At 28.9% G+C, this 27,052-nt stretch overlaps 2 protein-coding genes across 3 annotated transcripts in view; one reads left to right on the forward strand and one right to left on the reverse strand.

Annotated features, from left to right (window-relative positions):
• Positions 1 to 1,942: 1,942 nt before the first annotated feature.
• On the reverse strand, positions 1,943 to 12,488 carry LOC142318884 (protein FAM210B, mitochondrial-like). 2 transcript variants are annotated; one of them, XM_075355505.1, is made up of 4 exons: positions 12,295 to 12,488; positions 7,078 to 7,172; positions 4,461 to 4,830; positions 1,943 to 2,214 (listed from the first exon to the last, which is right to left on the reverse strand). In XM_075355505.1, the coding sequence occupies exons 2-4, from the start codon at positions 7,160 to 7,162 to the stop codon at positions 2,004 to 2,006; spliced, it is 666 nt and encodes a 221-aa protein (XP_075211620.1). In that variant the 5' UTR covers positions 7,163 to 7,172; positions 12,295 to 12,488; the 3' UTR covers positions 1,943 to 2,003. The 2 variants fall into 2 exon arrangements, with proteins under 2 accessions (XP_075211620.1, XP_075211621.1); XM_075355506.1 differs by lacking the exons at positions 7,078 to 7,172; positions 12,295 to 12,488 and adding an exon at positions 5,712 to 6,761 and having other exon boundaries at positions 4,461 to 4,691.
• A 349-nt stretch (positions 12,489 to 12,837) lies between these two features.
• The window catches only part of Nfs1 (Nfs1 cysteine desulfurase), a 55,729-nt gene continuing 41,514 nt past the window's right edge, over positions 12,838 to 27,052 (forward strand). The window contains exons 1-3 of the mRNA XM_075355507.1: positions 12,838 to 13,017; positions 21,715 to 21,788; positions 25,138 to 25,254. Coding sequence (XP_075211622.1) covers positions 12,927 to 13,017; positions 21,715 to 21,788; positions 25,138 to 25,254 — 282 coding nt within the window. The 5' untranslated portion in view covers positions 12,838 to 12,926. The remainder of the gene's footprint in view (positions 13,018 to 21,714; positions 21,789 to 25,137; positions 25,255 to 27,052) is intronic.

Here is a 27,052-nt window from a genome sequence, read left to right on the forward strand (position 1 = left end):
TCATTTTTCATACGAAAAACTGAATAAGACAGATGCTAATATCTCTTGTAATTTTTTAGAAAATTATTGTAATACACAAAAGATTGTGTTGACAACTTTTTAGATTTGACATGCAATAGATTTTTTTTTTTTAATTTCCTGTAGACAAATCAGACTTTGCAATAAAATTCTATTTTAACTAAATGTATGCAAGTAATGTCAACTACTTGACATGAAGAAAAAACAAAAGAAGTCAAAATGTGAATTTTATAGTTCTGGGACATGGTTTAATCAATTTTTTAAATTACAAACCATCAAAAATTCATCCCTTAATTGAAATTTCAAAATGGCATATTACCCAGGAAGCAGAAATCCAGGGTGAAACTTTTGCAAGCTACAACTCAAAAATAAAATTTTTACATATTCATATAAATTTTCTTCTTTATTTTCACTAGTAGAAAAATGAAATTTTTCCTGTTTCTTTGTGAGGCATCCTGCTTATATATATATATTTTGGGTATTTTTGCCATACTCTGTCTCATCAAAATAATGGAAAAAGTTTATTTATGTGCAAGTCTGGAGGTTTTCAAAAGCAAAATATTTCTGCTTTAAAGATCAAATGCTATTTTAAACGCTACAGGCACAAATTATTGGGCAAAATTAATTGCATTTTAAAAAATTGAAAAAAAATCCATACTGGGCTGTCTCCAGTTGTTTCTATGAAAACTGTTGTAAAATCTAAAAAGTTTGAGTCGCTTTTAGTTCAGTGTAAATTTATAGTTTGTGAAATTACCAACAATTTCATTGTTAAGGTTAACTAGTGGCTTTTTCATCTTTCGTCAAATTAGGAGATGAATGCTGGATTTCTAATAAAAAATTACATTACCATATGTTAGTAATAGGCTCTTATACTTGGACAAAGTCAAGTGTTTTGATCCAGTACTTAAGAAATACAATAATCAACAAATTTTGAAATAGGTATTGTTTTTTTCATCTGATCACATCAGGTGTAAACTCCCTTTCTCTAAATACTTAGGTTAGAGCAACCAGAATAAAACATTGGTATAACTGAATTCTTCATCAATTGATCTGTAATACTTAATTATTTTTCTTTTTGCTCTTCATTACATCAGAAAGTGAATCCTTAATAGGAATTTTCAAAAAAAAAAACTGTAATACTTAAAATGCATCATCAGGCTTGACATTTTTCATATCTTAATGTATATTTCTAATAAAAAAACAATAAAAATAAATCTCATAATATTTTTGTACTAAGTACATGAATGTTATATGGCAGTTAGAATTGTATCAAATCCTGGAGCAGCATATTATTCTACACAAATTTTATTTGTACCATTTGATTCTACTTTAAATAAGTTTCAGAGTTTTTTTTTTATTTTGCTCAAATTAAATTTTACGTAAAACTTCTTCCAACCAAAATGTTGGAAAAATTAATTTTATGTACCAAATTAATTTTTTTCTGGAGTCATTACATATTATACAATAATAATGACAAGAATCTTATATAAACTTCTTTAGTCAACAAAATATTTTTGGTACACATAGGACTAAAATAACTTAATATTAAAAGAAAAAAATTTATACTTAATATATTGATAGACTCTTATAAATTTCTTTGGGTTGGGTTGTTTTAATGAATGACTGCTTTTTATTTTACCCCATCAAGGTATGCTAATCCTATTTTGTTTTTTTGTGGAAAAAATACACTTTAATGCCAATATCTATAATAAAACTAATTTGTGCAACTCATCCCAAAAGATTCAAATGGTAAAAAAGTTAAAAATTGTCTCTTAGGTCATGATAAAAATATATAGTGCATATACAGAAAATTCAGTTTTTTTTTTAGAAGTACGATTTTTTAAATTAACGTAAAATATAAATAAATGCTTAAAACTTAATAGTAAACAAATGGTGATATTAAAATTACATTAAAATACAAATATACATTCTACAGTAAGAAATTTTCTTTATTTCAGCACATAAAATAAAATTTGCAGGTACACTTAAACTCCTTTTGATCTGGGTGTCTTGAGCACATTAATTTTTCTTAAGTATCTTACAATGAAAGGTGTTGCAGCCAAAGTGATACTGATGCGAACTGGAGCAAATACTTTATGTATAGCATAGGCAATAACGAATAAACCAGCTTCATTGGCTATTTCACTTGACCCTCCCAAACCAGCAGAACTAATAACTGCTCCAACATCTAACCCACTGCAACAAATAATTATTTAATATAATTGTTATTTATATAATAAAATTATTATATTATTAATCATTATTTATTATTATTTAACAAAGATGGACCACTGAATGTGAAAATAGGAGGAGAAAAGATTATGGAGGTAGAAGAATTTTGTTATTTGGGAAGTAGAATTACTAAAGATGAACAAAGCAGGAGCGATATAAAATGCCGAATTGAACAAGCGAAACGAGCCTTCAGTAATTAATATAATTTGTTTACATCAAAAATTAATTTAAATGTCAGGAAAAGATTTTTGAAAGTATATGTTTGGAGTGTTGCTTTATATGGAAGTGAAACTTGGACAATCGGAGTATCTGAGAAGAAAAGATTAGAAGCTTTTGAAATATGGTGCTATAGGAGAATGTTAAAGATCAGATGGGTGGATAAAGTGACAAATGAAGAGGTATTGCGGCAAATAGATGAAGAAAGAAGGATTTGGAAAAATATAGTTAAAAGAAGAGACAGACTTATAGGCCACATACTAAGGCATCCTGGAATAGTCGCTTTAATATTGGAAGGACAGGTAGAAGGAAAAAATTGTGTAGGCAGGCCACGTTTGGAATATGTAAAACAAATTGTTAGGGATGTAGGATGTAGAGGGTATACTGAAATGAAACGACTAGCACTAGATAGGGAATCTTGGAGAGCTGCATCAAACCAGTCAAATGACTGAAGACAAGAAAAAAATCATTATTTATACAATAATTTTTTAATTTAATATTCACTAGTATTTAAATTTATTTTATTTCCAAACTAATACAAAATACAACACAAAAAGGCGCAACACTAATGATAAAAATAACAACTAAAAGACAAAGAATCCCATTCAAAACAACAACCATAATGATGAGAATATGACAAAACAAATATAGAACAATCGGATAACATGATTAAGTTTACGTGTTTACTACAAACTGATCTACCCCAAATTGAAACTCCAAAAATTATTTCTCAGCAAGTCTCAAGACTGAAAATTTCCTAGCAATGAAATGCCGTTAAAACAGTTTCCTGAAATTTGATGTAAACTTCATTAACTTAATTAATAACCATTGTTCAAAGTAAAAAAAGTTTATTTATTATACACAGAATTAAATGTAAATAATTCTTTTAAATTCTGAAGCTTTAAAAAACTGCTTGGCTCAATTGTTTCTTCCTTGAACAAAGATCCAGGAAATGAAATGTATCTGGAATTTTTTAGTTAACATTATACCTGCGACATTATATAATTTTTATTCAATAAATCCCCTATCTCATCGCTCAGGTAGTATATTTACTTTAAACAAAAATCTGTATAACACCAGCTAAGTGAAGTATTCCATTTTCTGATCTGTTGAAAAGAAATCTGATGATCAGGTTCAATCACCTTGTGCAAAATTACCAATAAAACCACAACTGTTTAATGTTCTTTATAGTGATGTTCAATATGTGTTGACCATTAAAAACCAAGTCAGATGGAAATAGACAATCCACTACCTGGTATGCAAATATATATAAAAACAAACAAAAATTCAACTACTTATGAATTAGTCTACAGTTACCAGTTAGTAAATTAATTTTTGCAAGGCTTAAAAAGCCTTAACTGAAAAGGTTTATTTAAACAGAATGAAAATAACTTATATATTGAAGTATGGGGAATAAATACTGACAGATTGACATGACATGGACTATTATAACATTAGCTCCATAATTTTTAACTGCTCTTTTAAATTTTTCTTTTTTTTTGATAAATTAGATGTATCATCTGTACCCACATTATTACTATGTATGTAGTCTTTATTAGCATTAAATTTACATTGCTGTATATTCTGTAAATACAATACAAATCTTGGCCAAGAACATGGACCACTTGAGCACAATGCAAATTTAACACAAAGAAATTACCCACAGATTCTTTACATAAAAGTTTCTTTTAGGTGAAAAGCTGATGACAGATTGAATGAGGAGATAAAGGTGGCTCAGTTTCATAAGATACTGCAAAGACTTGTCCCAAGGCACAAATATAGTTTTAAATTGACAAAAAGCAAGTTTTTAAGTTTTAAATGCCTTTTTTCTTATAGTATTTACTTTTTGGTAAAATATTTTATTTTAATAAAATTAACTTTTTGCGTTAACTATTTACTATTAATAATTTAACTATCTTATAATTTACTATTAAACTAAAATTATTAATTAATAAATAAATATATAAAAAAAAAATAATAAAAAAGTACTTTACCTTGCAACAACTAAATAACAACAACCTAAAGACATTAATGATATAGTGACATGGAATATTATAACAGTAGCTCCATAATCTTTAACTGCTCTTTTAAGTTTTTCTTTTTTTGATAAATTAGATGTATCGTCTGTACCCACATTATTACAATAAAGTCTTAATAATTTAGAATCAGACTGTAAGCTCAGCAGAGAAGGAACTTTCACAGGGCTGCTTTCCAATCTAATCGAACTAGAAAAAAATCTTTGTCGGCTGAAATTGCTACATAATATTTCTATGTGATTTTCAATTCTTTTGTTAGGATTTTTATTGAAATTATTTACTGAAAATGTAGAATATTTTTGCTGATAAGTATTGTTCGCATTGTTATCTGCAAAACAGAATTTGATTACAATGTATCATTTTCAACATTATATGAACTGTAACAGAAAGTTATTACAAAAATGTTGTGAAGAATGAAGAGAAATTTTCTCAAAAAATATTTTGAAAGAAAGCATATTCATGCTCTCTATTAAGATGAAAGCAATAAATACAATGATGTGTCATCTAATCTTGCCTAAAAGTTCAAAAACTGGAATATGTACATTCACTACTTCATTATTATTTAAACTAATGGAATGAATCCAGAGGAGTTAGTGCTTATGGATAATTTCATTTCACAAGGTTTAATCTTCATTAGAATTGAAATATCAAATTAGAAATACTCAAATCTAAGTCTACTACATACCTCTAGTTAAGGTAGTCATACATCATGGTCTGATGTAAATGTGAGAATAATTTCACAGAAAGAAAGAAATGGAGTTTGTAACTCCATTTCAAAGTGATATTCAAATACATCAACACAAATATTGAAATTAATACGTATTTGATGAATATGGTCATTTATTATTTTAACAAGCTAATTAAATGACAATAACTAAAACAGTTTCACACAATAATTAGTTTTAGTTTCATGTAACACTTTGTTTTATTATAGTGACTAGTATTTATAAAAATCTACAGCAGATTCAGAGACAATGTCAGAGAATTAAACATATTAAGACACTTCATTATAAAAATAAAATTCAGCAGCTTGTTGCAAACTGTATTTGTCAAATTATAAAAATATTTTATTAAGCACTGATTAAATTTTAATATATGGATTGAAAGCTATTAGAAACATTTTTATTACATATGAGAAACACAAAATGCAAAGTTATGGACAACCAAAAACAATATTTCATGAAAAGAATATTTAAATTGTATACTTACACTAGCTGTTGGAATCTTTCTTGTGATTGTAACATGTGAAGCATCTGAAGCACAAATGGGACTAGTTAGAGTACCTTTCCCTAAGAATAATTATTTAGAACAGGTCATATAACACCTCCATTATTTGGACTTTGCACGCTCCAATGTAACAGTATAATCAATGAAGAAAGCAATAGGAAACTGTATGTTCCTTCTCACTTTGCCTAGTAAGCCTGGCCTAGGATCTTGTTATTCTGAGAATGAGAAGGCAATGCAATTGACAGATATAGCGTAAAGTAATGCGTCTCACAGGCCAAAACAAACTTCATTTACTTAGTAAATTAATTATATGATATAGGAAACTAAGCACATTATATTTTTAATTCTTTTCCTTATATGTCACTGTAAATGTTTAAATGTCCAACATGGCTGCTGAGGCAGGTATCAACTTATTTCTTCATGTTCAGTGTTTCTTAAAATTACTGCACTGATATTAAAAATGCTGTTTTCAATATTTTCTTTCAATTCATTTAAAGTATGTAGGCTTTTCTTGAAAACAGTACCTTTCACATGACTTCATAAATATAAATCTAGTGAGGAGAGATCTGGGGACCACCTTGGTGCAGACTGCAAGAAATTAATTACATGGTCATTGAAAAATTCATGTAACAATGTCATTGTTGAATTGGCACCATGTGGCATCTAGTACCACCAACAATTTTACTCCTTAGTTTTAAATGAGGTTATAACATTTTTAATAATTTCTGAATAATGTTCTACAGCTAATCTTTCTGTGAAAAAAATGGATCTAGCCACTCTTTGTTGTGAAATCACATATGAACTTTGTGAGAATGTAGTGGTTTAGTAAACAATCCTGATCAAAAATAAAGTCAGTTGAGAAAGTTTCCTGAATGTTTTTCCTGTACCTAGTGAATGTCATGGAAACTATCTTAAGACAATACTGACAGATGACTATTATGTTTTATGAATAACAAAACCTGAAATTAATGCGCATAGTTTTTGTGATACAGTACACCAAAAGAAAAATATTTAATTTATTTAGTACTTTGCTTTTGGAAAATAGAAAAAAAACACTGTCATTCAGAATATGACATACTTTTAAGTAATAGTCAATGATAAATAAATGGTGGTCTTGTGAAAATGGAATGCTTGTTGTACTGCAGCAAAACAATTGACATATAGAGGGGCCATGAGTCACATGACCTATGCATTTTGATCTTGTCAAAATGCATTCATTTTATAAATTCATTTTATATATTTTGTTCTACTTTACATTAATTAATTAATAATATATATAATTAATATCTAATTATATAAATGTATTAGTCAAATAGCGAGGAAAATACACTAGTAAAAAAGAGAGTACCTATTTCAACAAAATAATTAGATAAAAGTTTTAAAGGATGATTAGGTTGGCTTTTCATACAAAGTCTTGCAATACTAAATGCCATACTTTATTTCCTGCAAAAAAAATTAAAAAAATTAAAAACATGAAAAAATTTATATAAAAACAAGCAATAAAGTAATATGTGAAATATTTTACCGATGAAAGTAAAGCTTTAGACTATTAAAATGAAACTTGGATGTGTCTAAACTTCTTTAATATTTCTCATAAGTTATCATTCAGATACAATGAAATTACAATTAGTCATTAAGCTGCTAGATGTCTCTTATGAAACTACTATGACATGTGAAATATGTATGTAATTCTTTTTGATATATTATTTTAGAATAAAATCGGAGTAGATAGGAGAGATAGCGACAGATGTATTTTTAGCTTTAACTGTGGCTTTCTATAATGTTTGTCTTCAAAAATTACTGCATGTTCCTACTGTTTTTTGAATTAGAGGCCTAGCTCTACAGGTTTGAAGTTTTATTTTAGTAATTAAATGCAACTTACAGATTTGAGTATTATTGATAAGAAATATACAGACTTTATGAAAAAAGTTAAGGTTGCTATGTAAATTATTTTTTTGCATGATATGTGTGTGTGGGTGGGTGCATGTTCAATCACTTATTAGATCTCATCTACATGAAGTACTCAATATGGAGAAACTGCCATAGGTCCATACTTGTTTTTACTATGTGAAGGGAGAGTCTTCCATGAATATAGTAAAATCCTTGTAGTAATACAAAGTGCCATTCTGCTGACATCATTTTTGAAATTAGTGTAATTGCTAATTATCTGCTGAAGTTAAAACATTTGTTGTAATGATCACACAAAAAGAACACTGCTGCCATTTTGTCACTCCTCGGACAAAATAACAAAAGTTAATCAGAACTGTATGATGTGTCATATCATACAGTTCTGATCCTCTCTCTTTCTGTTGTGCGTGAATGCTGTAATTTTATCAGCCACTGTAACATAACATACAAGTATAAAGTAGTGAGTTGTACAATCAACTTCTACTCCAGTACAATATACTATCCTCCAAGTTACAATGCAGAGCACAAAAAAGCATACTACTTTATTAATTCTAGGCAAATTACATCAATTGAGTTACCAGGTATCACTTCTACTTAATCCCAAGTCATAGAATTCTATCTAAGAACTAGTCACAACATTAATGTTAAATTGCCTTTGTAAAATAAACTTCTATCCTGTAAATAATTACATTTTTTTTCATCGCAGCAACAGTGCTGGTCATATAGGTCAAGAACATTTAAACCTACGTTGGAGGAGCATGAAATCACTACTACTTTTTGGTCATGGTTCCAGACTATACTGCTCCACCAAATGATCAGCCATTCCTGCTGCTAATTTGTTGACCTGATTAATATTGAAAAATTATTGCGCAAAAGAAATTACACTGAAAATTCACACTAATATATAATATAATATGATATCACATAGAACCAATGATTAAGTTAGAACGCCCACCAAAATCAGGATAATGTCATATAATATTATCATATAATATTATTATATAATATTATCATATAATATATAAATATATTTTATAAAACATTCTTTTCTATTGCACTGATTTATTATAATTTAATCAATAATAAATAAAATAGGATGTATTCACCAAACTTCAGGTACTGATTCAAGACACCAAAATGAGAAAAAAGTCATATTGACATAAGTCCTATTCTACTTTGATTTCCTTATGGATGCCGTTTTGTGATTTTCAACAAAAAAATTATTTCTCGGGAACAGGTAAACCTAGTTTAAATTTGGCAAATCTTAGCCTAGTGTCTTATTCTACAAAATAAAAAATTTTGAAAATGACAAAATGGTGGCCATCTTGGCAATAAGTTAACTGTTTGATATAGGATTTACTGTTAAGTAATGAATAAATATATTTAAAATTAATACAAAAGATTGGATGATCACTTTTATTCTAACAAGAATTTTTACTGTATTGACTTAAGACAACTTTAAACATAATACTTTGCTGATACTTATTTGAACATATCAGATGGATACGGGTTATAAGTCGGAATGTGTAAATGTAATTTATATACCATGTTGATTTTATAAAAAAAATTTTATTTATTTAACTGTAATTAAAATATTTACATCAAACAATATTAAGTGAAAATGACCTATTATCATCAAACAGAAACAATTGTATAATCTATAAAATAGTTACTGTTTAACTGATGAAGAACGTTACCCAATACTCCTCCCCCTGTGTTCATTATCCACAAGCTTGTGAGAATGTTACTGATAAATAACAATTAAAAGCTATTTAATTTATAAAAACTATCAGTGTATTGTAATTTCTTCAGAGGAACAGTTTGGCCAGCATGAAACTTTGAGTCACCTTATGCATGTGGGATTCAGAATAGTTGAGCCCATCCTTAAAAATAATAGTTATAGGTAGTTATCTGTTCTTTATACAGGAAAAAAGTATTTTGCACAGATCATAATGCTACCTGACAAACACCATGAGGAGGTGACAGTACTTTGTTTCTCATTTTTTATTTATATTTTTTTTTTACGTTCTTTAGTCAAGTACCCGTAAGCAGGTGCAGCCAGTGGCACCACACGCACAGTAACAGTGGCAGTGTTGGTTGGGTCAACATGCCACACATCGTTGCAATTTTAAAGAAAGGTGTACGGCACTACTTTTTTTAATAACTGAAAGAAATCTTTTTTAAAAAAATTTAATTTCAAATACTGCAACTGGTCTCGAATTCAATTTCACCAACAGTTTTGCCATAGTAAAGTTGAATATCGGCAAGGAACATAATCCGGTTGTTATCGCAAGCTATTAAAACAGTCATCTTGAAATGAAGAAACATTTGTAAATGCAATAGTAATGTGTTCTTTCCAGGTATAAAGACTAAGATTTCAGCTCATTCAGTTAAGTAGGTTTTGCGTGAACGAATAACAGATTCATAGGCACCATCACAAGATTTTAATATATATAAATATATATCTACTGCAGGAGGTTTCTGCTAAATACTAAAGAAGTATTTCATAGCTTAAAATAATGACAAAAAAAATTTCTTTATTTGAATGTGTAGATGTGTCTGGCTAGTGCTTTTTTTATTAAGTTATAACTAGTCAAACATATTTCCTTAGAAAAATAATTACAGAGACCTAACTTTTAGTGCAATTTATAAGGCTAAATTTATGATTTTTGAAATAATTTTAAAAACTTAAAAAAAAAAAATTGACTAAAACATTACTTGAATTTTTATCATGTTTTTAATATAATCTTTAAGAAATAATTAACCCACTTAAAAGATTTCCCCCATTTATTGAAAATAAAATTCTAATACTTTTACATTATCAATATTAATCTATCAATAAGGCTTAAATAATATAATTAAAAAAATTGGATCCTGCAATTTTTTTTTTGTGTTCAAATTTATTTGCTGAAATAATACCTATTATTAAGTAAATCTTTTTATATTAATTTAATATTTTAAAATATATTAAATTAAATATTTTAAATATTCATTATTTTTAGGTATTAATTCAGGCTTAAACCACTTTTGTTTTTTAAACTTAAACCACAATTATTTTTTTTAATAATTAGTGTCTTTTGGTACTGCTCTTATGATGATTTCCCTTGAGCTGTCCAGGCAAATGTCTTGGACAGTAACTTCTTATTTATTTGATATAGCACACTGACCGAATATGATACCTAGAATCATATCAGATTTCTAACTTGATCTATATAATGTATATTACATACTGATCTAAATAAAGTATTTATTCAATTTATGTTTATGTATTTTCTGCTTCTGTAGATTCTACATGGTATGCTAGACAATTTATTGCATTTAATTCTTTGGTATAGGCAGGGAAGAATATGTGTATTAGGATGTGAAACACATTTGAGATTTATGATTGGTGGGATGAAGTGAAATGTACTGTAGATGAGTAATAGAGTTGTAATGAGTTTTCTTGGATTTTAAAGGTAAGCTTAAATTTATTTTGGATATGGTAAGACCAAGGAGTTAAATGGCTTCTATTACTATCAAAGTTATATAACAGATATAAAGTTAGTGCGTCACAAAGGCTGAGAACAACAGAAATACATTCTTATAATTTGATCAAATATGGGATAGAATATTACCAAGTGAAACAACAATAATCTGAAATTGCACATTATAGCCTTGTGTAATTCAATTGCATTCAGAGATTTACTTCACATTAGGCAATAAAATGGAGAAAATATTTTTAATTTGATTACATTAACTTAAAAATTTAATAGTGGTTAGCAATTTAAATTCTAGGTTCTTTCAAGTCTTGATGTAATCTGATGTGCTAACTCACTCTCAGCTGCTACAATCAAACTTAAATCATTAAAATTTACAAGGAAGTACATGAAAATACATAAATTTTTTGCAATTTTTAATTATATTACACTCCTTACACGTTACAATTTAAATAGTTTTGAAAAGGTCAACTGACAAATACAACTACTTACATTTCAAATCAGACAAGTTATGTAAAAGTTAATACCTGTTTATTATAGTGATACCATTCAACGAATAATTATGTATTTAAAAGAGCATACTTGAAGGTGTGACTATATTAAAAAAAAGACAAAGAAAGTTTTGTTCTTAATTTTAAATCATTACCTAGCATGATTTCTCCCAAGGAGTAATAAAAATGTATCATTTACCTAAACTCACTATATATTATACACCTACCTTACCCTGTTTTATCAGCTGACTGACTGATATAAATGGTTCCAGCAATTTCAATGCTGATAAATTCTTACAGTAGAGATAAATTTCTTTAATCAGTGATTTTTTTTTTTACGTTTTCTTCAGGGCAAAAATCGACACAATTATCAATCAACAGGTAACTTAAACACTCAATAAAAAAAATATTTATAATTTCAATGAAAAATAATAGTTTCAGTAACAAAAACCACGGTGTAAGTTTTAAGTTCGCAGTAAGCAAATCGTAAGTGGTAAGGATATAACACTAAGATTATTTTAATTTGGTTGAAGAAAGGTGTGATCCTGAGACCGCTATTTCTTACAAAGCGGCTGATTATGTGTCTGGCATTTAAAAGTTGTTAAGATTAGTAAAACTACGTATAACAGGAAGAAAATAATTTTGAGATAGTCAAAATTAACAAAACTTTATTGTACAAAAAATACCCACCGTGTAATTCTATAAAAAGATTTCTCTGCTAAAGGGTGCCCGCTGCATACAGAACACCATAACCATTAGGTATATTCAAATGAAAACACAAAAAAACCGCACAGCACTCATAAATTACAAGCAGAAATACAATGTTATTGTAGGATGCGCTACTAGGAAAACACTGATGCTGACAGTCAGCAAACTCAATGACATTTACATACTACGTTGAAGTTATTGTATTATATCCTTCTGTTATATAATTGCTTTTACAAAAATTAAATCCTGAAAAACTAATTTTAAAAAAATAGTTGTTAAAAATCAGTCTAAGATAAATTAAAATCAAATACAGATATTAATCACGTTGGAAATTTTGAAAGTAATCCAAAAGTTAAGCGGCAAATTATTATTATAATATGAAATTTTTATTATACGTTTTTAGTTATATTAAACTAATTGGATGAATGTATGAAACTTTAATTCTCTGTATGTTATTTCTGCTAAAAGGGAATTTTGCAACTAAACAGCTGATGCTTCAATACAGTTTTACTTATTCTTTTATTTTACAAATGCAACTTACTGTTTGTTATGTTTCTAGGTTAAGATAGTTGCACAACTTTAGTAATTTTTAGGTTAGAAGTTATTTGTTGAGGATGTTACCGTTAAAACGAGTTATGGTTTCTAGAAACCAAAAATTGTATATGATGGTTTTTAGATCTTTGAGTGACAAGCCGGAAGTAAAAGGTACGACTTTTTTAAAAAATATATCTAATACGTCAGCTCAAGTCTGGCAAAGACTCAAATTCTTTTTAACTAGCTTTAAAGTGTCGATGATTTCTATAAAAAAATGATCAATACTAGTTTTTTAAGAAGTTTCAGCTAATTACTACCAAGTATTAACACTTTGTACCAACAAAGTGTTAAAACTTAAGTTCAAAACCATCTTAAATTTTTATCATTATTAATAAAAACATGATTATATTTATCCATAGTCTGTTCGGTTAAGTGAATTTCATTCCTTTAGTTGTGTTGTTTATTATTGTCTGAAGATGTTGAAATGTAAACTTTCTTTTTGACATAGCGTTGAGTCCATACAAGTTTATGCCTACACTGACATCCTTCACCGGTTTGACAGTTCAGAGATGGAAGCCAAAAAGTTAACGGTCGCGTGAGAGGACACACTGATAGAATGACGCAATTATTCAAATTTAATTTAAATGTGGCTCTCACGCATCGTATGTAACGGGTTACGTTACGAATTTTCGTTTAAATTCGGATAAAAAGCAGTTCTGAATGAAACGTTATTGGACATTCTAAAGAAGGAATTATAAATTTTTCAGTTTTTGAAACAATTCCTCTTTTAAATACTTCATTATCTTCCATGATAGTATTCATACTATTTTGAATATAATTATTAGAGCCCTCCCCAAAAAATACATTAAATATTAATATTTGTAATGTCAGCACTAAGTTTCTTATCTTAACAAGTTTTGAATCCTTCCTGAAAAACTAACAACTAAATTATATAGCATTAAAATTTTCTTTAAATGCATAAGAAATAAAATCAAAGAAGTTGAAATAAAACTTTTCTTTCCAAGTAATGGGATTTTGAATGTTTTTCAAGAACTGACTGACTACTACAGAAGCCATTGCTGACCTAGCCATTTCAAGCTTTTCTTAGAACTGTGTATAAAACCAGGGGAAGTATCAATTTTTGTTAAAGACTACCTCTTTAATAAAGTTTAAAGTTACTGCATATTTATGGAAGAAACTGATTCTAAATGCTATGCCCTTGAATGCCTTAGGCCAGAGTTGCCAGATTTTAGTTTTACGTGTTTCTGTTGTGTTTTACGTTGCACGTGATTATTTTCCCCGTAGAATGATTTCTTCTGTTTTAAATAAATCAAAGAAATGATAGTCTTGGACCCTTTAAAAATATTTTTATAAGTTAATGTGAAAAAAAAAAGTTTAATTAAAGGAACTGACTTTTCAGTTCTGCAACTACGCAATCCAATGATGTAACATAAAATTCTGAGAAAATACAGCATGTTACATTCTTATCTTCTTTCTAAGTGACACCCCAACCTTATGTTTAGAATAGTTTGGTGTTAGCATAGCCTTCTTCTGTCAACATCAACTGATCATATTGCAGTTTTGATCAGTCACAATATACCGCTTTCTCAATAATAAAATATTGTGTCAGAAGATGCTTCTTTTCAGTGCTGTTGCTTTTTGTATTGTAACAATATTGGGGAACCTGCTTCTTTCTTATTTGTCGATTATTGATAGTGCTTAACAGTTTTACTTTACCATGTAATTAAGCATCCATTATATAAAAATACTCTCAGCTATTCTCAAATATACTCTGTAAGCTGATGTAACAGATGTTATTATAGCCTATTAATAATATACTTACACCTAGATGAATTTGAATTCTGTTCCAAATCCTAATCAGTCCAACATGTGTGACACCAAAAAATAACAAAAAACTGCAGTATCAACATTTATTTAAAGAAATGGGAGGAAACTTTCAAATGATTAACACTAGTACCTATGGATAATTATGCCTACTGTAAACAGTGCAGAAAAAAATTTTAGTATTAGTCATGGTGAACAGTTTGATCTGAAACAGTGTAGCCAGTACAAAGGACAAAGCAAATTAAAAAGGAAGTCAAGGTACTAGTTAATTATTAAATTCTGTGTTAATCTGAAAAAGCCATCAAATCATAATGCTGTTACAGCAAGTGAATTATCATTCTGTTAAACACGCTGTTCTAGTGTAGATTGTGACAACAAATTGGGATCATCACTTCTTTCTGACTGAAATTACAACAAAAATGTCTTATGGCAGAATGGCAGAACAAAATCAGAGACTAGTTAAAAGCATCCTTGGCCCAAGAGTCAATGATTTTATAGAAATCATTTAGTCTCCTGAAAAAAGTAGCTAATTTTTCTCTCTTGCTGTTGGTGCTTCTAATAAAGGAAACAGAAAAATGTTATCTCTTTTGTTAAATATTTTGATCCATGCAATGGAGTGGAAAAAAAATTAATTTTTCAGAGTGTGCTGATGAAAATGCTGTTGCAGTTTCTGAAATAGTGCTGGATACTCTCAGAACTCAATCTCTTGATATCAGAATTGTTTCTGCGGTAGTGCATATAATGTGAACGTCAATTTTGGTTAACATCATTGTGTTTTGCTGTTGAAATAAAAAAATTATATTATAGTGAAAGGCAACTATACAAACCATATCATCCTACACAGTACAATGAAATTTGCAAGAGACAGTTTAAGTATTGACATAAAAAATTTTGTTTTGAAAGTGTTTAACCATTTTTCACTGTCTGCCAGAAGAGAAGACCTAACATCTTTTTTTGAATCTGTTGCTAGCAATGGATAGAAGTGTTGAGACATTTTCCTACAAGATTATTGTCATTGACTCCAGCTGTAAGTAGAATGGAGAACTGGTCTGCTATAAGCAGTTACTTCAAAAGCATTGATTACTCCAAAACGTTTTTTCAACAGTTTTTGAGTGACAATCCTGAAAAAGAAAGCAATATGCTGTTATACTTGTATTTCTTTGCTAATGTTGGACCCCAACTAGATATTACTACAAAAATCTTGGAGAAGCATGATGTACAAAGGGCATTAGGAAGGTTTTGCAGTATAACTATTTTTTGTAATTTTTCAAAATAATTTTCATGACACATTATACACTTCAACAACTTTTGAAACCAGTCTTCAAAGAAACTGTGCCATGTTTCGTTAGAGATCTGGGCACATTCATCATCTCAAACAAATTTTGAAGTGTGCTGGAACATTGTCCCAAAGTGTAGCGGCACCCAAAGCTTTCTAACTTGAAGGTGATCTCTCAGAATGGCATGAACTACTGGTTGATTAATATGCAAGGACACCTCTGTTTAGTGATATGTCACATGACTGTCTGTCTCAAGCTTTTTTCATACAGCAGTAATGTTTCTTTCAGCCGCAGATGAAGACTGTCGACCGGATCTTGGAGCCACCTCAAGGCCAGAATTTCCTTTTTCAAATTCATGGTACCACCCAAGTATTGTTGTATGATGAAGACAATCCTCTCCTAGCACAGCATTCATTTTCTCTAAACACTGATCAACACTTTACCCACATGCAAAATTGCCCAGTATTCAGTTTTTGACTATGACGACATCGTTACCTTTTTTCACTAACATGACTAAAACACTAATGATAATGACACTGAGCCAGTGACTAAAATGTCTACAGTGCAGGTTAGGACCTGTCTAAACACTTGCTAATGAACGATGTCTGTCTGTGATGATCTGTTCATTCATATTGCAAAACTTTTTAATGTGCTTTTTTTAAGTTTTTTTGTTTATCGTGGAAAACCATTAATTTGCTCAGAAATAAAATTGAGCAAAGAATAAAAGAATATTGTTTTGTGCCTCATTTAAACAGATCTAAAATCTTTGTCTCAACATTTTCAAACCAGAATTTGCAGTGATCTTTGTGAATTTTATAGCAATCTTCGTATTTACCTTCGGAAAGAAATATGACTTTACTATAGACAGTATTTATAAGCAAGCAGTTGCAGAATTTTTCATTGTGCTAGAAATTGAGTATAAGGATTTTTAAACTGTAATGGAGTTATTCAGCTTACAAGATAAAGTGAATTTGGATGACCTTTTGAGGAATTTTGTGAAAATTGGTTCATTTTGAAGAATAACTATTTGATACAAAGTAAGTGATGTTGCTAAATGGGTTCATCCCTTTTCTAAAGTCTCAACAGAAACGTTACAGAATATTCTAAAAGTAGTTGGATTATTATCTAGCATTCCAGGTTCAAATGTTTTTGTTGAAAGAATATTTTCATTAATATGCAACAAATGGACTGATGTCAGGGACAGAAGCTCCTGTGAACTAATTAAAGCAAAACTTAAAGTAGTTTTGAATTTCAATATGCTCTGCAAGGAGTTTTTTTGAATGTATAAAATAGGATGGGGACTTAAGGGATGCAAAGTCTTCATTATAATACAATTAAAGGGCAGCAAATATTTCTGTAGTATGCTTTTTGTGTTTTATCCGATACAATTGTTTTTTTTTTTATGAAAATGCCCAATTTCTAGTTAAAATTATTCTACTTTATTCTTTGAAACCATATGCAGTATGTTTTTGTTATATGTAAATTTTGAATATAATATATTGAAAAAAATTTTTCTTTTTTCTCAAAAAAATCTGACAACCCTACAGTCTAAAAGTGATATTGATGGTATTTTATTGATTGCATGGTTATTCTAAAACATTTCTATGTGAACTATTGGAAACTATTTAAAATTTCTAATAAATTTACAATCATAGTATGTATCATTTTATCATGTTAACTTTCTAAACTACTGTACTCTTGTGACAAATAAACTTTAATCAATAGAAACCAGGTCCAAATATTTGTAGTCAACTTATACTACAAGTATCTCTACCACTTGTACTGACAAATTTATCTAAAGATAATTTTCAATCCTTTTGTGCAGATTACAGTTTTAAGAACACAATTGTCAAATTGCATTTTCAATTATTAATGAAAACATGTGAAGAGATTTTAATTTTTTTAATGAAGTGATCAATAAAGATTCAGTTAAAAATTTGAAAACTTTGTTGTGACAAACAAATTGGGAAAATATTAAGAAAATTAGCTTTGATGAAAAATTTAACAATTTTCTTAATATCTTTCAAATTTTCTTCTTAGCTTGCACTTCAGGAAAAATAAACATAAAAAGAAAACCATACTGATTACTCTCTAATTGAATCTCTAAATACAATTTGTCTGATAACTTAAAAAAAAATATTTAAAAAAATACAAATAAAAATGTATGTTAAGTTGTTCTTAATTCTAAAAGATTATTATTATGATAATTTAATATAAAACTCTAAAATTACATCTAAAATTATGTGGGAAGTTATCAAAAGTGAATGCAGATTTGGGAATAAACCAAGTCGGATAACTTCACCAAAAATACAAAGGGCTCAACTTTCATTATCTCATCTCCAACGCAAGTAGCAGAGGAATGTAATAAATTCTGTTTCAGTATTTCAAATAACGGTAATAATTATTATTTAAAGTAAAACCGTTCACCTTGATTGGTTTTGTTAATAAATTGTATTTTATTTACTCTAGCAGGATTTTAAAACTTGTATTTTAAATATAAGGAGTAGACATTCCATATTGGAATATTTAGTGTGGTATTTCTCAGGATAAGTTATTTATTATTTTGATAATACTATGGTCTTGAGCTGAGTAGCAGATCATGTGCACAAAGTCAGTTAATAATAGTTGTTAAAAACTAACTTTATCACTTAAAATATTTCAAAAATAATGTTTTTCATTAGTGTTAACAATCTGTATTAATGAACTTTCATCTTGTTAAAAATAATATGACGTAATTATTAATACCATGATTTTGCTAGTTAAGAACTAAATGAAGAAAAGATTAACAAAATTGTTAGGTAAATAGTAGTCTTTCCTGAGAATATCACTATAACAGTGTCTGTAAAATGCTGTTTAAATCAAATAATTATTGATAAATATGTTACATGTATTTTCTGTAGACCAGTTATGGAGTACTATGCCATGGTATTATTATGAGAGAAATAAGAAAATCTCTTGTAGTATGAAAATAATACACTAAATATTCCAATCGGTAATCAGATATTTCCATCAGTTTATATTTAATGTATAGCTTTAATTAAGAAATAACTAAGATTATAGTTTTATTTTACTTTTTTATGCAAGTTGAAATCTATTTTTAAATTGTAAATAGAATTGCTCTATAATTTTAGTTGAAGAGACTGTATTCACAACTCTTGTCCCATTTAATGAATAAGAGGGTAGAGTTTCTAGTGTTTTTTAACAAGTTTCAACAACAGTTGCTATGGGTATTGGTGATTAAAATATCTACAGAATGCATTGTTAGTTACTTTATGTTTATGATGTTTAACTTGATGGTCATTTGGTACAATCTTATAGAGTCTATAGCGGTTTACCTTATTTCTCGCCCATCATTTTCAGTTTGCTACTTTCTAAGATATTTCAGCTGTTGTTGAACCATAAGGTTGTAAGGGATGCCATTTGTTGTCTTAACCAGGATCAAGATTTCAGTATGACTTTCAAAATAATGTGAAATGGTTTCATGTCTTTCATGGGTTCATCTTGCAAATAAAAAATTAGGAAGATGGTAAAAGTGGTATTACATCTATTTTGTGTCTACTGTCATCCACTCTGGCAACTAAAACTGAAGATCTCTCATCTAGTATCTATTTCAAACTTAAATTCTGTTTTGTTTTTGAAGTTGTTGGCAATGTTGTTTTACACTTTGGAACTGAATGCTAGATAAGAATTATGTAACTTTATTTGCCAAAATCTGTACTAAGTAGCCAGATGAATTATAAATAGTTTTTTTTTAATTTAAATTTGACAAAGGTTATAAATCATGAGTATGTTGATTTCTATTTATAATTTTTTTGTATGTGTATTTGTGATATTTCATTGTGTAAGGGTTATACAAAAAATTAACATTGATTGTCCATATAAGTACCAATATAAAAGACAAATTTAGTAGATTTAATAAGAAATTCAATTTTACTTTATAAGAAAAAAAACAGTAACATAATTTTTTGTAGAATATGTATTATAGTTACGGCTTATTTTAGAAGGAGTAAAAACAATAACAATTTTTTTATAATACGAGGGTCATTCAATAATTAAACTGATAGATATTTTTAGTGAAGTTGATACAGTCCATGTATAATTGGATTGTAAATAAAAAGTTTTTCTGAACCAGTCTCATTACTTTACTTACAGACTTCGTATATATAAAGATGAATGTTTGTTTATTTGTCAGTTTGTCTCGTATGCGTTCCTATATTATTCATCCGATTTCGATGAAACTTTGGTGAGTTGTGCGCACACCCGCAAAGGTTTTTGAATTAGTTTAGATCTGCTAGGTGGCGCTAGAGTCGAGATATTTCGAAAAATTGTATTTATGGTCTGATTTGGCTTATATTCAGTATATATATTAGTTACGAGGAAAGAAAAATTTTTACAAATACTATGCCTGCTAGATGATGGCGCCAGTGTCGAGATACTCAAAAAACAAACAAACAAATTATATATATTTATATTTATATAAATATAAAAAAAGAATGTTTATTTGTTTGTTTTCCCTGTATCCGTTCCTATATCATTCATCTAAAACTGGTGAGTAGTTGTGTGCAAGCCCACAAAGGCTAAAAATTAGTTTGGACTTGCTTGCTAGGTGGCACTGGGGTCGAGATATCTCAGGAAAATGTATTTATGGTCCAATTTGGCTCATCTTCAGAATAGATATTAGTTACATGAAAATAAATATTTTTACAAAAAATGGAAAAAGAGAAATAGGGTGAAAGGGAAAAAGGGGTAAAGGGAAGATGGGAAGAAGGTTAAAGGGAAAGGTTAAATTTTATGAAGTTTTGTAATGCTCAGTTTTTTAATGTTTTATCAAACTTTCATTTGTGTTCATTTAATCTTTATATATAATCAAATCTAGCAATGGTGAAGCATTGTCAGATCAGGTAGTAATTAATAAAATAGCAAAAAAGATTTCTTGAGAATAGTTGGGAGTTTGATCAATCCATACCAAATTATTCAATACAAAATTGAAATATTGCTTGTAAAATTTATTTATTTTTATATTTTTTTCACAAAGTTTAAACACATGGTGTTGAAAACAAGGGTTATTTTATTTTTAGGATGTTTCATATTTTATATGAGCAACCATTTTGTACAGGTATGTTGACCAATTTTCTACTTTTCTAAAATTATTAATTTAAATATTAAAAAGAAGTAAATTAAAGTATTATGAAGAGATGTAGTTATAAAAATGATAGTAACAATAAAAAATACAAGAGAACTAAAAGGGATAGTATGTTTTATGTTACAGAAATTTCAAATTTGTATTACACACACGGATTTAGCAAATTTATATTTTAACTGTCTTGTAATTTATTAATTTATGATTTTAATTTTTAAAAAGTAATTTTCAATGAAATCTGTGAAAAGTAACACTTCTGTGATGATGAATAAAACAAACTAATAATACATTAACAGTTCATCTGGAATTAAGTAAAAAAAAAAATAAACAAAAAAAACACATGCCAGGGCCTACATATTCTCTGTAAAAATCATTTAGGTGTCTGTAAACATTCACCAGAAAGCTCCCAGTTTGGGTGAAGAAGGAACAGTAGCTGTGTAATTTTAAATTTTAAAGGCCTACCACAAGAAAATATTTTGAATTGTGGAAATACATTTTTTCTGTTCGTAATGTCTTATTGAAGTAATTTAGTGTTGGAATAAATTTTGTCTTTATTATTATTTTATATATAATAATTTACTGTGGTTGTTGGATTTTACTGTTTAGATTTTGGTGTTGATATAAAAGGTAAAATGCATGGAAGGCCTTTGTATCTAGATGCCCAGGCAACAACACCTATGGTGAGTCACTTGTCTTGCATTATAATATGTAATTGCATTTTAAATAATTTGTGATGCATTTTTTTTTTGGGAGTGTATTACAATATATGGTAACAATAATAATAATAATAATACTGCCAACACATTTTTGAGAACTGGAAAGCAGGTGGGTGTTTTTATTGTATTTTTCATGCTAAATCTGAATAGTATTCCAAAATATTCTTATTATATCATGTTTTCAAGATATTACTGCCTAATATTTTATGTGTATCATTAGAATTTTGGTGTATAAAAAAAATATAAATATGTTGCTATTTTTTTTAGTAAACATGTTTATTCATATTTGATTTCCTTTATTAATAATGTTGTAGGTCTAACTACATGTTGCTGTAAAAACAAAGTTGTGTCAATCCAAATGTACAGACAAAATAATGAATCAAATTACTATTCATTCCACTAGATCAAATTTCCGTCGGAATAACTTCAGCTTTTACCGATGTAACTTTTATGTGGTTTTTTTTTTGATTTCAACAGAAAAAATTCTCAGGAATTGTGCATTATATCCTGTGCGTGAGTTATATGATTTTTTTTATTGTGTACCAAAGTCAAAGAATTTTATTATTAACTATTCATAAGTAACTTAATACAAATCATTTTATCTTAATTAGTTAAAACTTTCTTTTGGGAATGAAAAATATGAAAAGAAATCATTGTAAAAATTTTCTAAATATTTTTTATGTTTGTGGTGAGTACTTTAAAAAGTCAGCACAAACCAGCATCAAAACTGCCGAAAACTACAGAAATTTTATTTTGATTGCCCTTTGTGAGACCAAGATAAAATCTACACTCCTCATGTAACATGTGTTATTTTTGTGCTAACTAAACCAAGAAAAAATTATCATGTGCCTTTTAAGGTACTAGTGCTTTCGTGAAAACCAACAATCATTACAATGGTTATTGCTTTTCTTTAATGTACAGCCTGGTTTTACTTAAAAAAATAAAAGTAATATTTTGCAAACAAATGTTCTGTCAGCAATGACATTGGTACACTATGATTTAGTGACTCTGTGATTCCAACTGCACCAGCTTCATGGCAAGAAATTTCCGACTCTGAAGAAAGTTTTCCTGTTACTGTTGTAGAAGTATCAACTATAAGATAAAAAATTCATACCAGAAGAATGAAATACTCGATCACAATCCATCATACACAGTCAGAACTTACCGATTTGGTTTGTGACATATTTGCATAAACAAGCAGAACTCTTAGGGGTCATTGTTGAAGTGAAATTTTTTTTTAGAAAAACATACTAAAATGTATTGTTTAGAAATTGAAAGCAGAATTTAACCACATACTTTACTATAGGTGATGCAATTTGTTCCTGTTGTGATGTTAATTGGCTGATGTTTGATCTGAGTGTTATGTGTGCTGTTGAAGATTGGGGTTTATTTATAGACTTGTCAAAAAAAGTACACAGGCAGTATTGTTGCATAGGAACTTATTAACTTGTCAAATAAAGTTCACAGGCAGTATTGTAGCATAGTTAGAGTAAGCCTTTTTTTCTCTAATGGTAATTCATTCTGTAGGAATTACCATTAGAGTAACATAGAAGTATGTCCCTTATTCTGAAAGCTATTAAGCATGATGAATAATTCTGATGAATCTATGATTTGAAAGTTATTGGGCTCTTCTTAATCTGTAGGATTTCTTTAGATAATACTGATGATACTGATGTTTACCGATCAAAATGCTACCAATCAAAATTTTTTAGTAAAGCAGTGGAAAAGAAAAAAATCACTCCAGAACAGAAAAATGTTAAAAGTATTTCATTTGTTGAGCCTCATTGAGTTATTTTACCATATATAAAATTAGGACTAATGAACTTTTGTGGAATTATTACATAAAATGAGGAAGGCTTTAAATATTTAATTAATCTTTTTCTGCTGTTAAGAGATGCAAAATTGAAAGATTGAGTGTTCATTGGATCTGAAATCAGAAAATTAATGTGATTATATATTTGATAGGAAATTTATATCCTAAGGAACTAGGAATATGGAAATCATTCATTAATTTTATTTCCATCAATTTAATTTGACTAATCATTCATTGATTGGTTTTCTTGGAAACAGAAAAGCTGAAAATTGTGATCTATTAATAAAGAAACTGTGAGTAAACTACAAAAATTTACCTTGGAGAATGTTATGTAAAATTCAGGTTTTAAATCCTCATATTGACCTTTTCCCTCCAAATTTTGGGTCTGTAAATAAGAAATAAGGAGAAAGGATATTTTACAAATAGAACAGTGTTATTAGGCAGTTGGGATAAATCTCTAATGAGTGACTGACTAATGCTGGTATTTACTAAGAGGAGACTTTTTTGTACATAAAAGAAGAAAGTATATTCTTAGCTAAATAGACAGTTTCTGCAAAATACAGGTACAGTTTTACATTTTATTTATCTTCTGAAACAATCACTATTTAAGATTTAAATAATGATTTTAAGATTTAACATAAAAAATAGATTTAAGTTCAGCTACTTTGATTTCGGTTCTGAATTTTTTCTTCTAATCTTTAGATTAGTTTAATTATTGATAATTTTGTATAGTGATAATTATTGTTTTATTGTGATAATTTTGTATTTAGTACATTTGAGGTGATAAATATGACTGTTTATTATTGAAATTTCTTCACTTACATTTCCATGATGGGTGTCATTGTTACTGTTGTTGTATTATATTTATATATTGCAAGTTACACAGCCATTTATTTTACAGAATCTGAAACCCAATGCTTCATACCATAGTACTTTTAATCTTGATCTGAGATCAGTTTTATTACCTGCATGAATTTGTTGCATGTCAGCTACATGAATTTTTTTGCCTAGTAGATCTTGGAAGTTTTGTGGTCTTGTAAGGTATGCTGCAATTAGTCTATTTTTGTATTTTGGTAATTTATGGGATTGATGAAAATGAATTTAAAAACATTTGAAAAAAATTTTAAGTAGGCTACCAAGATTAAAATCAGACATTTAAGTTTTGTGACTTACCATACTATTCTGCCAATATGAATGCTATAATCAGTGATTATGCGATTATTGTAAATTAGATTCAAATCCAAATTAATAATGAAAATTAATTCTCAGAAAATTTGAAGAACTAGTTTTATTAGTTTTTTTGTATGATTATTCTATTGCCAAATAATGAAAAAGATTTTACATTGAGGTAAGAACTTCTAAAGAAGAATAAGTAGTAAATTAAATCAGAATTTATTGAATAAATAGTTGATGAAAACTTTTATGTGATGCAGACAAAAGAATTTTATAAACTAAAATAGTTTTATCAATAATTGTTGCTGTTTTTTAAAAATATTTCAGGATCCTCGGGTGTTGGATGCAATGCTTCCTTATTTGACATCATTTTATGGTAATCCACATTCTAGGACACATGCATATGGATGGGAAAGTGAAGAAGCAGTTGAAAAAGCACGTAAGGTATGCTGCTACGTAATTTTCTCCTGCTTACTTATTTATTTTATCATTTTATATGTTTTAAAACCTTTCTAAAAGTACTAGAAAATTTGGGAAATGCTTTTAGGCTGTGACATTGGATGAAAGGTAAATTCTGATATTCACTTCTCTGTAGTAGAGGGGGAAACAATTATATGTGTTTTTAAAGTAAGGTGCATTTTGAATTTGCTGCCTACATATGAGATATAAACAGATAGCTTTTGCGTAGCTCAGATATTTCAAATAATGGTCAGCTGTTAGCAACAATAGCTTAGTTAAGTTTGCTACAATAATTTTATTTTTGTTGTGAAGTACGAGGAGTAATCTGATTTTTGATGGCAAAAGAATTATGCGGCTTATGAGGCTAGGAACAGGACTAATGAGGAATGCTTGCTTTAAGGAAGTAACGGCCATGCAAAGCTTGACGATGCTGCAATCAAAGGGATTTTTATTTTTTTATTATTTTGTTTTACAGGAGAAGTAGGGTGAGGTGCACTCATGTATGTATGAGGAATGTTATAATTTAATTTAAAAAAGGTCAAAGTGTGGCGATGTGCAGGGCCAGGGAGGTAGTCTTTTTGCCTAGGGAGTTTGGGTCCACCCACATTCAAGAGTGGAGAGGTCGGGACTTCCCAATGATGGCAAAGAACCTTCAAGGTATGAGTGGGTTGCTAAGTGAAGGATGTGTGAAACGTATATCTGGAACTGTTAGATTAGGGACAGGATGGGTAGCTTCTTAGCGGAAGGGCATAGCGGCTATCCAGAAGAGGAAGGTTAGTGTGTCCTATTGAAGTTGGGGAGACCCCGGTGGGAAAGCCCCACCAGGGTCTAGCTAGCTAGGGTGGACAAGACTGCTGCCACGACACTCCGAGGTGACTGTGTTTTGCTTAATGACAAGGACCGGTTGCCGTGGGGGTGTTTAAAAAAAAGACGGAAGAAGTTCAAACAAGAACATTCAGTAAAGAAGCTTATGGCTACTTGTTTTTTTGGGACAAAGAGTGTCTTCTCACTTGTTGAATTTATGATTGCGGAATTACTGTGAGTGCTGGTACATATTGTGAAACTTTAAAAATAATTAAAAGAGCTATAAAAATAAACGATGTGGGATGCTATCCCATGGGATTTTTTTTTGTGCATAACAATACCTGGCCACACATATAAAATCAGACAGTGAAGCAGTTGGAAAATCTTCAATCATCTACCCTATAACCCTGACTTAGCTTCAACGGATTATTTTCTTTTTCTTTTCTTAAACAGTGATTTACATCACAAGGTTTGACAATGATAAATTGAAAAATGGTGTTGCTGTGTGGTTTGATCACTTCAGCAGAATTTCTTGAAGAGGGAATGAAGCAGCAATAAAATGCCTTGAAAACTGTGTTGAAGTTGAAGCAGCCTGCAGCCATGTAGAAAAGCAGTAAATAAATATATTTTTTATTTTATTTTATTTCAAATGATCTGTACTTAAAAACCTACCTCATATTTAGATATCATCCAAATTAGTATGTGATAAAATTGCAAATTTCCTCATTTGAGCATATTTAAAAAGAAAAAAGAGTAATAAACATTTATCATACAATCTATGTAAACTGGAAAATCAAACTGAAAACATTAGTAAATCTATTTGAAATATACAATAATTTATTTATGATTACAACTAAAGATGAAATAAAAAATTATTAATCAAGTAGCTGTTTACTGAAGTGAATTTATTATTAACTAATTTCTGTAAATTAGCTGGCCTCCATGGCACGAGTGGTAGCGTCTCGGCCTTTCGTCTGGA

The sequence above is a fragment of the Lycorma delicatula genome, chromosome 2 (assembly GCF_047948215.1).
Source record: "Lycorma delicatula isolate Av1 chromosome 2, ASM4794821v1, whole genome shotgun sequence".
Lineage (NCBI taxonomy): Eukaryota > Metazoa > Arthropoda > Insecta > Hemiptera > Fulgoridae > Lycorma > Lycorma delicatula.